This window comes from Chenopodium album, chromosome 12 (genome assembly GCF_948465745.1).
Source record: "Chenopodium album chromosome 12, dcCheAlbu1.1, whole genome shotgun sequence".
Lineage (NCBI taxonomy): Eukaryota > Viridiplantae > Streptophyta > Magnoliopsida > Caryophyllales > Amaranthaceae > Chenopodium > Chenopodium album.
Genome location: NC_137845.1, coordinates 6,198,987 through 6,213,578, shown reverse-complemented (window position 1 = coordinate 6,213,578; position 14,592 = coordinate 6,198,987). Strand labels below are relative to the sequence as shown.

At 33.5% G+C, this 14,592-nt stretch overlaps 1 protein-coding gene across 2 annotated transcripts; it reads right to left on the bottom strand.

Annotated features, from left to right (window-relative positions):
* Positions 1–4,284: 4,284 nt before the first annotated feature.
* LOC145571788 (putative nucleoside diphosphate kinase 5) lies at positions 4,285–14,454 on the bottom strand. Of its 2 annotated transcripts, XM_081630823.1 has the most exons (6): positions 14,340–14,454; positions 12,252–12,476; positions 11,027–11,134; positions 10,739–10,833; positions 9,604–9,637; positions 4,285–4,789 (listed from the first exon to the last, which is right to left on the bottom strand). In XM_081630823.1, exons 1-5 carry the CDS (start codon positions 14,402–14,404, stop codon positions 9,606–9,608), a joined length of 525 nt encoding a protein of 174 aa, XP_081486949.1. In that variant the 5' UTR covers positions 14,405–14,454; the 3' UTR covers positions 4,285–4,789; positions 9,604–9,605. The 2 variants fall into 2 exon arrangements, with proteins under 2 accessions (XP_081486949.1, XP_081486948.1); XM_081630822.1 differs by lacking the exon at positions 4,285–4,789 and having other exon boundaries at positions 9,312–9,637.
* Positions 14,455–14,592: the final 138 nt, after the last annotated feature.

Genomic DNA, 14,592 nt, shown 5'->3' with positions numbered 1-14,592 from the left:
TTAAAATTCTTTTTGTCACAAGTCAAATTAAGTTGAAAAGAATGAAAACAACAAGGTCCATGTCCACTATTCAAAACAAAATCTTTCCTCTTTCGAGTTTCAGCTTTTTAAAAATACTTGCAACACTTTCTATTTTGACATGACAATTAATATTTTATCGTTTTTCTTTACCATTAACCTCATTTGTACTAACCTTTTATTGTTTCTCTCTCCTACAAACTGCTAAAAATATTTCCCATCAATCACTTTATATATACTACCCACTTAATCTCCTAAAACTACATGCAAATGTAAGTGTTAAATATAATTAGGAGCAGAGGAGTATCTACTTATGTAAGTTAACACATGCCTGATACTGGTCACATTGCCTTGATTCTATTGGGCAGGCAAGGCGTTGACCTCTTATAAACAAAGGACAAAGAGCTAATATCTTCCCAATAATAGTATATACTTCGTATATTCTATACTCCATATATTCTATACTCAATATTCTGTTTAGGATTTTCTTGAGAAACCTATTACGGAGTACAATCCAATAACAAGCATATACTGTTTAGAGTTATAAGTTACAAATTACTTCCTTTGTGCTTATGGCATATGTTATAGGCTAGAAACTGCCTAATAAATGGCATCTACTTGAAATAAAATCAATCTAGTTCCAAATATGCAACTTATTTTAGCAAATTTGTAACACATAATATTATCTATAATAAAGCTTAACTTATGCTAGAACAACCATTATCAGATCAGTAAATAAAGTTACTCAGATCTAGTTAGTTTGGGCTCGGGCATTTTTAAGTAGTTTGTTCAAGGAAATTTCAAGTTCAGGTCGTATTTTTTGGTTGATTCCTTTGCAATGTACCTATTTTAATAAAACAATTATAATTATAAATATTAATTATCGGGTTGAATTGGATCAAGCGAATGAGAGTTAAAAATTTGGCATATCCCTACTTATAGAATTTTTTTATAAAGTGGAATTTTTTTTACGATTTTGACCATAAGATGTAAATTACACTTAATTCAAATTGTTGCTAGCCCATCTTCCTAACATGTGCTACATATCCATACTTGCAATTAACAAAGTCAACTTTGCATGGATGGAAACAGCTAAAATAGTGAAATGAAACAATTACCAAGTCTCGGTAGCTAAAATGGTAATAATACCCAACATACCACTACTATGAATCTGTTGTTGGTAAGAAAAAAGAGAATGTAGGTTTTGGAGACCACTTGCCTCATTTATTTATTCTTAAAAAGAAAATACACGGAATATACTCTAATGAAAAGTATTGAAGATAAATTGTGTTGGCCAATGTCCACAAACAATTTTCTATATTTCTCGGTAGAAAGTCCACAATTAATATACCAGCAACTTACGAAGTAAAAGAAAATATTCTTTTGATCAACACATGTGAAGTGACCCTCTCTAATAACTATCCTTCTCACTCTCACCCTACCCTATAAATTTCCTTATATGTTTGTATATACATTAAACCAAGGAAAAAAAAAAACTCCAAATGGATAAAAACTTCACAATTCAACTTAAAACCTAACATTGGTACATCTTCAAGGTTGAAGGTAGTGATATTATTAATTTATTACTAGTAATGAAAAGTGAAATCATAATCTAAAATAGTAGCTGTTAGAGCATCCTTGACATTAATACTAGTAATGCATGCTTGCCCAAATACACTCTCTCCTCATTAAGGAAGTTGTGCATTGTGAAAGTAGCCCACTCTATAAGTTATTTGGGTAGGCAGAGTTTATAAGGCACCACCTCGTTCTTGCTTTAATCAGGTCAGATGCCCATTTTCCAAGCAAAGCTAAGCACTTGGTTCTCAACCATGGGAAAATAGATGCACTGTTTGAGAAGAAAGGGCGTAATAGGTGGTGATTAACAGGAATAGTATAGTAAATTTCAGTGCATTAACTCAACCACATTTCAGAGGTAACAGATGGAAAACGCTTAGATCAACACAGCTGAGGTAGTATTCATCCACAAGTAGATTTTATAAGTAGAAGAGTAAAGATCTGAACATCATATGGCAATTTAAACGAACCAATAATGTGGTGGAATGATAAAACAATGGCAATTCTGCATTTAAGATCATGCTTTTGCCCTCAACTTCAATATTAAAAGGAAGACAGGAAGAGAACAACCTCAATCGAGATTAATATACAAGGAAAGAGAGTTATATAGAGTATTTTAGAATAAGAAGAGAGGTTAGTTGACAAGGGGTTTTGGTAGCATGAATCAACGAATGCAACATATGTATATCAATCTCAATGTCACAAAGAAGTCATAAGAAAAGCAAATCAAAGAGGATTTAATTAGAGGTGGGCATCGTGTCGTGTCAGGCCACCGCGGGCCGTGCCTAGTGGTGGCTCGTGCCATGCCTACATTTTGGCGGGCCAGGCCACCATTTCGCACACCAGCCCATGGCACAGCCTACGTGCCGGGCGTGACGTGCCGCGCCGGTCACCGTACCGCCCATGTTTTTTTTTATTTAAAATTAATCGATATATTTTTTTTAACAACTTTTAAAATGGATACACTATTTAAATAATTTTATTAATTTATGTGTATGTTCTTTTATTATTATATTATTATTGTTCATTTTATTATTATAGTTCTTTATTATTTATGTTATTTTTATTATTAATTTATTTGAAACCGCGAATAAGTAGTCGTTTTGCACGGGCTGCGATGTGCTTGGCCGTGCCATGTGTCGTGCTGGAGGGCCATGCGCGAAGGCCAAAGTACCGTGCCGCCTGCGGGTTCATGTCGTGCTCGTGCCGAATTTTCAAAATCGTATTCACGGCACGGCATACGGCCCACTCCTCGGTCGTACCGCTAGCGTGTTCGTGCTGGGCCCGGTGCCGCCCGCGGGCCAGCCCGGCCCATGCCCATCTCTAGATTTAATGTTTACTCCCTATATTTTTTTTAAATTGTAGCATTACTTTATTTGACGAATGATTCTCTTTTCCCATCACATGCATCCATTTCTTAAACTATCTCTCCCAAAAAAGTGTACCTTCCCCCGCCATTGTTGTGAGTAAAAGAGAGCACATGATTTTCTATTTTTTATCTAGTAAATAGGAGACGACACAACATATAAAGGTGTTTAAAGTAGGAGACAACACAGCATATAAAGGTACTTAGAATAGGAAAAGAGAGCATAGGATTTGACCAATGATGCAAGCAGACTCAATGTCAAGCAAAAAAGCACTCCTCTCTAGACTTTAGTGGATAAAGGTGTAACCTTTTTACCTAAAATTTCTTTGTAACATCTAAAATTTTACCATCAACCACATTTACTTTACTTAAAAAAAACAAAAAAAACCTTATCCAAACTAAAAGACCCTTGATAGCCTTACCTTTAATATTATTATACCATGTACAGTTAATTTTTTTTTTCCTAATATCAAATACAGTCTATCAAACACCCTCAAAGTTTTCCTATGTAACATGCACACAAGCAAAGTTACCAATATAGCATTTTTTTTTTCTTTAAAAAGGATTTGTAGCCATAAATTGTCAATAACCTTTCCACTTCTTGAAAGGCCACTACCAATCAAAAACAGCCACAACAGTTAAGCTAATCAAAGCTTTAATAAATATCTTATTTAAGCAATTCAGGGGCTGAAGTAAAAAAGTTCCACCAAGAACAAGGCCACTACTGAAACGATCTAATTTGACTAGCCTACAAATGTAAAACATTTTGTTCTAAGTTCTGAATCTCTGATCCTCAACCGACTCCTAACTGCATTAACCAATCAGAATGGAAAAAAATGCATCGATGATAGCCAACCCTGGGTTTTACAGAGCTGCGTCCAACTAGATAATCTAATTGGCAGACACAAATCTCAGCTGCACGAGCAACCTAAGTATCCACGTGTCACGACTGCGAAAATTGTCAACTTTTAAATAATTCAGAAAAAAGAAAAGGCGCTCATGTTTAAGAATGCAATGTATTTTAATATTCTTAAAACCCACCATTAAGCTATGTGTAAGACATTCTGTGGTTTACAGAAAGGTTTTAAAAACAGAGCCTAATCACAGATTAATTAGAACATAACCAATCAGATTACGCAAGAAGAGAACCAAGTAATAAAATAAAAATCTCAGAATTATTTAAAACCCATGGATTGTTCCGAAACTCGAGACCCGATTTCCCTGGGACTTCCCTTCAAAACTCCGAAAACTCGATCTCGAGATGGAAAGGGCAAGAAAAAGGAAGAAAATTTTAAAACAAAAATTACACCCACCAAGAAAGAAATATGTAGACTTTTCTTAGGCAAATGGGAAATCAAATGCATGTGAAAATTACTAGATGTACGTATGTATTATTGTATAAGGAATTTGGGAAACCCAACTTATAACTAAAAACAGCAAATAATGAGCTAAACTTTCCTGAAACGGAATCTCCACTAGCACAATGAAAGACCATGATGTGGAACTTTATCCTCCATGGAAGTGGCTGTAATTATAAGCCTAATAACTTTGACCATACTTCCATTGGATCTTTCGTAGTTAAAAAAATAAAAGTAAAAATTACTGCAACTAGTTTGCTAATCAAATATAATTAAAGTAAAATTAAGTTACGTGGCAACCAGTACATCATGTAGACAAAAGCTTAGAATATGTTGTTAACTTCCACTTTGCCAAGAGAGGTCCTAAAAAGGAGTAAAATGTAGAGATAAGGTGTGCACCTTGTGGGGGCCTTTGATGATCATAGCCCGGATTTGATGGAAAACGTAGTTCCATATTTAGTACTGGTAAGAGCTGTAAAATTTGGTAACTCGGCATCAGAACATTTCTTACATGATTTAGGGGGAGTGGGTTTGACACTATATATATTTATATTAAACTCTATATATACTAGTATATATTTTTCATAGAACCAATAGAATCAGATGAGTTTATACACAGAAACGCCAAAACTTCTCTATTTTAACTTACCCATGCCCTTTTGAAATTAATGTTTTATGTCATTTATAGTCTTCTTCTCATATGAAAACTGCATTTATCTTAGTATGCACAACGTATTAGTGAAAATATCATTAAAATTAAGCTCATTGAAGTATTATCTCCAAAAAAAAATAAAAATAAATAAATAAATAAATAAATAAATAAATAAAAAATAAATTACTAGGAAGCTTGAACTACATTAGGGTTGAACTTGCTTGAGGCAACTGATCTCAAACACAAAATGAAGTAATGAATCTTATAATTAAAGAGACTCAAAAAACTATTAAAAAAAAGAAAAAAATTACTATCTTAGACTCATAAATAACAAACCTTTGATCTAGAAATTTCACTCAAAAATAAAAAAATTAAAACGGAAAAGAATTATTAACTCTTTAGATTGACAATTCCCATGAGAGAAATACGAGATCACAAGCATAATTTATTTCATGACATTTTCTTCCTCATCATTGTTGTTTGTATTAAAGTTTTCTCTAAATCTCTTTCATAGAGTTATCAACCTGAAAATTACCAAACATTGGTCGAATATAAATTACAGTATAAGCCCCTACATATAAATTCTACAAGACATTTGTTGAGGGCATACAATTACGATAAACTAATTTATACAATATGTCAACAAGGCTTAATAACTTTCTAAACTTGTATCGATGACAATTAGGATACTAACAACCCTTCCTACATTGACCACTAAATTCCCAAACTAGGACATCTTGACAATATAACGTTACAAAGACTAGCGTAACAACAACTTGCTAACATAGGTAACAAATTTTATTGATTCCTTAACTTCATACATATCCAAACAATAGCTTAACCAAGTTGTAATAGTAATACAAGCAATAAGTGCGGGTCTAAACAAATTGCTAAGCTTAGCACATCAAAGCTGAAATTAGTCAATCCGATTTTGTAGCAAGTCAAGTCATGGTCAATCCTAGCTTCATGTTTTATGAAACTTGAAATATTTGACTTTAACATCAATTCATTTACATTAATATTAATTAAGATGCTGGTCAAATCAGGTACATTGACTCAAAAGTATCAGTCAGTACACAGTCTTAAGGTCTAGGGAGAAAAGAGCAATATCCATATTTATAAATGTAAAAAAAAGGCAAACAATGAAGTTTAAAGCTTAAGAAAAGCATATGTGCCATGTAAATTGGACCAAAAACTAATCTATACCTAGTCGACCAAGTTTTTTGATCCTTTTATTTTAATGTATTACCTAGTCTCCTCGTTTATTTCCCTTCGTCTTCTCCTCCAAAATGTCAATGTACATTACTTCCTAATCCTTAAATTTCTTAAACTTTCAAATTCATCCTCTCGGTTATTTGATATCAATTCTCGATTCTCTTTCCTCCCTCTCCAATTTTGATTCAATAGTTTAAAAGAACAATAAAAACCAAAAATCAATCAAATGATAGCTCAATAAATGGAATAAATGAATTTAACAGAGTTAGGATTTGTATATGTAATGATTTATTATTAGATGAATTAATCCCAACTATGCAGTTCCTCCTGTTGCCACTGTCTTAATCATTTTTTGGTTATTTTACTTTTGAATTTAAACCTTAAACCAATTTTGTTATACAAACCTTGCATCGCACTAGCCAAAGTCCTAGTTTAGATTTAACTTTGTCTGGAATGCTTTTTTTTTTAATACTATCATGCAGACTTGGTCTTTTTACTTAGTCCCCTTCTACTCAGATCTTCAAATACTACACCATTATTGACAAAACTCTCCAGTTACAAAAGATCTTACCATTTAATTTAGACAATCTCTTATTTTAAAAAGGTTTAGTTACAATGTAACCCCAAAGTTGTAGGAAAGATCCTATCTCAATAGCTCATCTCACACACTGTCCATCATCTACCTAAGTTAGATTAATATGGCAGAACCAAATCAAAGCTAAAAAAACTCAACACATAAATTATGAATCAGTTTTCTTCAAATTTAAAGTTCAAACATAAATACATAATTATTTGTTTTGAAGCTAACAGCATTTGCTACAAAAAGCCCTAGTAAAAAAATTTGCAAGAATACATCTCTAATTCTATACGATGCCTTCATTCAACAAAGTAACAGATACAAATATCTTTGAACAGAAGAAGTTAAGCTTAGACTGTTTAGTTGATCTTCTGAATGAAAGTCAAAGAATTTTTTCTTTTTTTCCTCTATATAATATATACAAGTATTTTGTTTTTTCCTCCATAGAGAACTTAAAGAGCAAAATAAGAGAGCAAGAAGTCCTTAATAGAGAAAAAGGGGAAAGGGAAATATTAATACATTATTACAACAAACTCCTATTGTGAAAATATTTTGAGGCTATGGCTTTCATAATCCTGATTTCAAAATCTGAAATCCTCTAATCCATCCTGGAAGGCGGAATCAACCTCTCAAAAATTATAATTTTTAATATGCTACCTAAAAGCTGTCCTGCAAAAGGAGTTCCCTTCTCTTTTGCGCCACTAGTATCATACATCTCAAAGTAGTCAGCCTAATTAATAACAGAGAGCTTTTTTATCTTCAGGTTCTTGAAAACTCACCTAGGGAGGCAGACATCCTCATTACCATCTCCCACAACAGAAACAACGTAAGCAATAGTAACTTCTAACATCTTACATTTACAGGTCTATAGATGGAGATTCAGATTCAATTCATCAGCTCCAAGCTTCTCAAGAATAATGATTCGTCATTAGTACTCAACTGTAATGCTAATGACATAAGGCTCCCATGTCCAAAAGCTACATCAGTTCAAAGTCAAAGCAAAAGTTTTCTTAAGAATATAAGAACTTCCTATGAAGTCTGTATCTTTAATCTTGAAACACTGTAAGGCCCAACCCTACAAGGCTACAACTCTTTTGGCTATGTAGCAAAAGAACCCTTCTTTAAGGCTACTCCTACAACTCTTACAGGTGACAACAGGCAAATGACTCTTAATGAACAGTGTCAACATACAAGCTTTCTTAGGCAATTTCAAAAGACTAGGCTTTCACTGTGTGATCCTCCTACGCTTCTGTGATTGGCAGCTTCTGCTTGATATGGACATCACCTTTCTGCCCCAATATCAATATTTTTGTATTTGGAGCCTAAGAAAGGATATTTGGCACTCTAAACTCCTTATAGCTATCAATGTTTTTGGGTTGGGATATTTTAAAAGAAAGCACTCCTATTTTTAACTACTACCAATCATGTGAGCTATGAAGGGGTGAAGTTGTGGATGGTTGTCATACCTAGACATGCCATTGAATGTGTCTGTGTGTTTTACAGGATATTTCTTAGTGGATTGAACTAACTGCAATCTTGTTGATGGTGAGTCTGTGACTTGAGCTCATTTCTGTTAGATACAAACATACATGGAGCTTCATTTTTTTATTTTTTTTTCCTTTAATTTTCTGATAGATAAAATTCTATTGACGAAAATCAAATGGAGAATAGGAACAGGAGTCCTCAAAAATCAAATTAATAAATTTATAAAGTATGGCAGTATGCTAGTCTCATTTAGTATCAATAATTCAATACATGTTTTTTTGTTCAGTAGATCTTTGTTGGAACTTGGAAAACAATCCTACATAAAAAAATACCATAAAGAGGCAAGATACATTATTCTTAGCAAGCCACCTAACTAGAAGTTCTGCTCCAAAAAACCGATCATTCCTTTCCAACAGTAAACACCCAAAGGACAATAAAGCATACTTACCGGTCATAAAAGTTTCCTTTCCTTATTACTACCCAAAAATGAGAATGTGTACATGCAAACTCTACAAGTGCTCCACGAGGATTGCAAACACAACCAACTGTTTCAACAGCAAACAGCCTATTCCACAAAAAAGGAAGTCATTCCAGAATGGAGGAAGTAATAGCTCTCAAACTACTCACTTCCGAGATGCATAGGAGATTATCTCAAGGAAAGATGCTAATAAAGAGGCAAAGATCTTGTATTAATTTCTATTTATGCTACCAAAAATTATGGTTAGGGTCAATCATGGACTTGGGTAATTCAATGATAGTAAGCAGATGACACGTAATTATATTCACACTAGCCTATAGAGAATGCCCAAGTTTGACTACCAAGACTCAGATAGGTCCTACAACCATTTCACATCTGGTCTAGAGATAGCATTTCTGCCTAGAATAGGTTGAGAAGCCACAGTCCTCTGCAATAAATATCTTATCAACTTTAACCTAGTATCAAAACTATAATAGAACATTTACCTGATGAAAATAGCACATTATGCAAGCCAAAACCACCTATCAATCAATTGTCCTACCTCTTCTTATTTGCCTAAATTAATCAACATAGTAGCTGATAAACTATTCACAAAAAGATCATCAAAACTTCAACCAATAGCTGGCATACAAAATGAGCAGAGTAGCCCTAAATTAAGTTATGCAACCCATGAGAAGCATAATCAAAGTAAGCCTAGCTACCTCATTTTCCAAAACAATTTGGCCATTAGTAAAGCCCCCTAAGGGAATGAAAGGCCGAAAGGGAGCTAGACCTCAAACGTAAATCATTTAATATTACATCATATATTCATGAATACAAAGAAGGGATGTAATGTTTAAAAAAAAAAAAAAAAAAGATAATTATTTGGCTATGGTGTACCTTCACAACTCATCATGCCGTATGTCTTGTGCATCTGCAATAAAGTAACCAAAAAAAAAAAACAAACACAACTAGTAAATGATTTACCATCAAAGTAATAATAATAAAAATTACTGGTCACAACAGGCTTTTCTTAGTTCTAAAAGATCAAGCATGCCAATCTCTAAATGCTGGCCCATAATCTATGAGCCAAACCTGGAACAGAGACTGATCAGACTTTTAACTTTCTTTCACCGTTGCAACATAACTCTTAAAGAATATCACAGTTTAATTAAGTTCAGTCACATAAGTACTCTCTTAAACTTAAGAATTATATAATAGCTCAAAACTAAAGCATCCTAAAGAGGAACTTCAGGTATTCTGACTTTTTACATGTATTTTACAAATCTTATTTCTAAATGTGAATGTTTAAAGTCTTAACTCGCCATCCACTAATAAGAGTTTAACTTATCCAATTGAAAATACTCGAATTGGCGCTCATCAGTGGTAATGTAAAACATCTATTATACCCTTGTTCCATATGAGCTACTAAATTATGTACTTCCTCCATTTTCTTGAGTTCTACACACTTTTACTTTCATCCCTTTATGTCAACCTTTTATACATTTTTTGTCATTTCTTACCCCACCTTGTAGGCTTGTAATATTCCTTACTCTCTATCTCTCCTCCTAAAAGTAAAGTACCCTCATGCTATGTTACTCAGCCTCTTCACTCCACCTCAAGTACCCTCATGCTATGTATGATTTTCGACACTCCAACATGAGTAGCACACTTGGACACTTCATTCTGGACCAAAATCAAGGAAAAACTTCACAAAATGTCCGAGAACACTTGGACTATTACCCATGTCTGAGAAGTGTACCCTGACTTTGAGATGGTCCCCCTCTTGAATTTTCTTTGATTTATGTTTGCTACTAAAAGTGAGTATAACTCAGAGGTTGTACATTATATTATTTCTATTTTTTGTTCAGTCATTCCTGCTGTATTCAAACACGATAATATCTAATAGAGAAGCATCTTGTTGGCATTTTTCTCAAACACCTCAAGCAACAGTTTGGTTTGCCTTAATTAATGAAAGACCTTGTCAAAAAAATTATAAAAAAAAAAAAAAAAAACATGCGTTCAACAAACATACCAAAGAAAAATGACATCTCCCTTGAAGCAGATTGAATAGAATCAGAGCCATGGACACAATTCATCTCTATGTTTAAGCCACACATTGCTCTGATGCTGAAAGCAAAATGGAAAAATTCAAAATTAGAAGCAAAATTTGGCAAGATAAAAAGTTCTCCCATTGAAACAAGTGCCTGAGTAAACCATCAAATAGTAAGCCAACTTTAAGCCCAAAAGAAAAGCATGGAGGCAGAAGGAAATAAAGATTAAAAAAAGCTTAAAGAGTGAGGATTCTGCAGATGTGAACAACCTTTGAGGATGAGTGACTTTAGCCTTCTCCGCATCAGTGGGTCCAATCAGCTTACGCCAATCAGCAACAGCATTGTCCTTCTCCAGGATCATTACCAAGATTGGACCACTGAACAACAAATGTCAGATTGGTAAGAGATATAGAAGACAAGTTGAGAATGCAATTCATGCTTACAGATGGATGATTAACTGGACCATTCAGTAACTTCCCCCACCCCACCCCCTTTGAAGAAAAAATCTTCTTATATATATTTTCCATACATAGATAGTATTTGGGCTTTATGGAATTGCCATGAAACAAAAACATAATTGACAATTTGACATGCACTAATCACATTAGAGAAAAATTCATAGTAAAATCTTTATGACATATTGCAGTGGGCTGTGGCCTGTGGGTATAAGAATACATACATAAGAATACTGATGCAGAAAATGAAACTTTAGTAGGCTCCACAGGCACTACTCAACCACCCTTACCCCATTTACAAAGCAAAGATATAATTTGTGAGAAATAGATAACATATCTTACTGGCCTTGGCCATTAATACATGGAAAATGCCAAAGTTAGTGTAACTTTAGGCTTCTTGAAACATTCGGAGGTTTCTAACATAACAGAGAGTCAATTCCCACCACTAAGACAGCATAAGCAAGTTTCCCAAAATTCAAACAAGATGAGGCATCAGACATGACAAAATCTAACATTAAGACATGCTAGTGACTGGGTGCATCTATCCAAATACTACCCCTGTGACAGCACATGGTGCGCCCAATTGACTGTAAGATCACAATAAAATAACCAAAAGGCAGACAGTTTTATAAGCTACATACATCCTAAAATTCATAAGTTGGTAAATCTTTGATTCCCTTAGGAAATTATACCACACAACTTAAACAAAAAGTGATCAGAGAGCACAATACTGATACAATAGCCCCAACTGAAACTAAAAAAACCAACAATCTACATACTTTTACACTTCTCTATTTCTCAGAAAGCATCTTTTAAGATAAGGCATGCATATAAAGAAATTGATTATTGCATTGTAATCAAAACAATTTGAGTAAAATCACATTGGTATTTTAAAAAATGAAAATGTCAAGTGGACAGATAACAAGGAAGAAAGATAGAAAAATATATAGATAAAACTATTATAATATAATTCCAATTCATTGAGCTGTATATTAATGACTAAGTTAAAGTAGAAATGCTTGATTGGCTGATCACATACCTTGTCATGTATTTGACAAGACTGGGGAAAAAGCTTTTAGAAGAATGTTCAGCATAGAAGCTTCTTACAGTATCCTCATCAAGCTGAACCCTCATCTCCCTCTTGATACTAAACCCAGAATTAATGATTATAGCTTTTATTTTATCACTGTAATAACCATGAACTCCATCTGGCTTTATCATAGCAAATGTTTTCTCCTTCTCCATTCCTCCGCAGCAAGAAAATCTGCATAATTTCATGTGTTTAAAATAGTCTAACCAAATAAAAGGACACATTATTGTTCTAGGGAGAAAATCTCAGAAGTTGAAACTGCATCTACTGCACAAGTGAGTAGTAAAATGGTTCTGACTCAGTGATTAATAGCAGAAATAAAAATAGAAAAATGAAAACTTAAAGCAGTTATCTCAACAGATGAGGTATCTCCATAGATGAGGTTAATTATCAACTGACAAAGAATAGTCTACCGCATCTATGCAATGATAACATGATAATTATTTACAGAGTAATAACTTCCCACAATCCAGATTTATCATTAATGTCCACTCCAAAACAATTCAAGCAAAATCTGCTGCTAAGGACTTAGCATAATCTTACTTGGTCCGTCAAGCATACTATGATATTAGCAAAAACCCTCAAACAATGATATAGATCAACAAGGTAGGAGAGCGAGTTATAAAAAGTTCCATACTCATTAGGCTCTCAGCTACATGAATGCTATAAGCATCTACTTCATGTATGTTGGAACACTTGCTTGTGTCTCATTTTCCATCAGGAGATATTGACATTAGAAAATACTTCTGTTTTTTAGAACTCGCAACTGAATAATTCAACCACTATCCTAAGATGAATATTATCTAGATGAATGATGCTGAAAAAAGCTTCTGGACAAGACTTGGAAAAGAAAGGGGAAATAGAGATCTAAGATTTCACGAATGGATTATACGTGAGAGTGTGGGACTGAAGTAGAACATAATTGACATAGCATGTGATTCATACATTCCACAAAATCAAGGATTAAGCACACAAAATGATCAGAAATCCATTTATCTAAACCACGGTAGTTCTTATCAAGAACTCCATCCATCCTAACAATTATATATGATCTTCAGTTGAAGCATCCTGAAATATGTCATTCCATATTATAAGCTTTTTTCTTGATTTCCACTATGTACAATTCATTGAACTCTTTTGTTTGCCCTAAAGATTTTCACCTCTCAACATCAACCTACCAACCTTTTGAGTAGTTACGAATAAAAAAGGCTTTCCAGAAACCAAAAATAAATAGTTCAGGATTTGTTTGACATCATTTTTGGTTTTAAATTTCTTGTTTTTTTGAAAACCAAAAACAGGAAAAAAAAAAAAAAAGTGTATTCACTTTTTTGTTGTCAGTTTTCAAAATTATCATGATCTAATAAGTTTAAATAATTTTTGATTCAATATGAGACATATATCATATACTTTTAAAAAATAAAAAACCAAAAAACAGAAAACCACAGCAATGTCAAACAAAGCCTCAAGTACTCAAATCAACCCTGAAATAAAAAAAATTTAGGACATTGGTGTACATTGTACTACTATGGGGAATATTGGTGTACATTGTGCCAAAGGACATCAAATCATAGTATCAACATGGAAAGTGGAAGCGACACGACAACAACCGCAATTGCAAACACAACGGAAGCCTCGACAACTGAATGTAATCGCACAGATGCGAAACCCTATGTTTGATACTAATGTCTATCATCAAAAAATTACTAATAACTAACAAAAATGCACACAAATCACTGAACATCAAACCAACACCAATGATCAACGCAACCATTCAATTGAACAAAATCATCGAACGTATATTTCTGATACTCCAGCATTTGCAATTAATCTCAGAAATCAGAAATGAACATGAAAATTCACAATATTTGGAAAATAAATAAAATTGCGGCGAAAAACATTGTTGATTTCAGCGATTCAACTACCTAAAAATTAAACGACTAAGCATCAAACGCACTACATAATTTGATGAAATAAACTGCAGCAACAATTTAGCATTAACAAGAGAAAACAGAAAAGAGAAATGAAAAAATTAATTACCTGCTCAGACAAAAGGCGACTAAAATGATGAAGATGGAGAGAAATCTGTGAGATTGCGAAGCCATTGATGAAATAATTGGAGATTTGCAGAAAAAATTGGGAGCAAAAAGGTTAATACTGCAGAATTTTAAAGATTAAGGGTTATATTTGCAGAAAAAGGGGATACGTAGATGAGAGAATTTAAGAGCGGGAAAAAGAGAAAGGGGGCTAAACTTTTTTGGTACCAAATGGTCCAAAGGAAGATTATGCAGTT

What these genes read in the sequence shown, in the direction of transcription:
- LOC145571788 (XM_081630823.1), bottom strand. Translation starts at nt 14,404, where the DNA reads ATGGCTTCGCAATCTCACAGATTTCTCTCCATCTTCATCATTTTAGTC. An exon ending in GTCGCCTTTTGTCTGAGCAG is followed by an intron (nt 12,477 to 14,339) that starts GTAATTAATTTT and finishes GAAATTATGCAG; the next exon opens with ATTTTCTTGCTGCGGAGGAA. An exon ending in CTTGTCAAATACATGACAAG is followed by an intron (nt 11,135 to 12,251) that starts GTATGTGATCAG and finishes TTTGTTGTTCAG; the next exon opens with TGGTCCAATCTTGGTAATGA.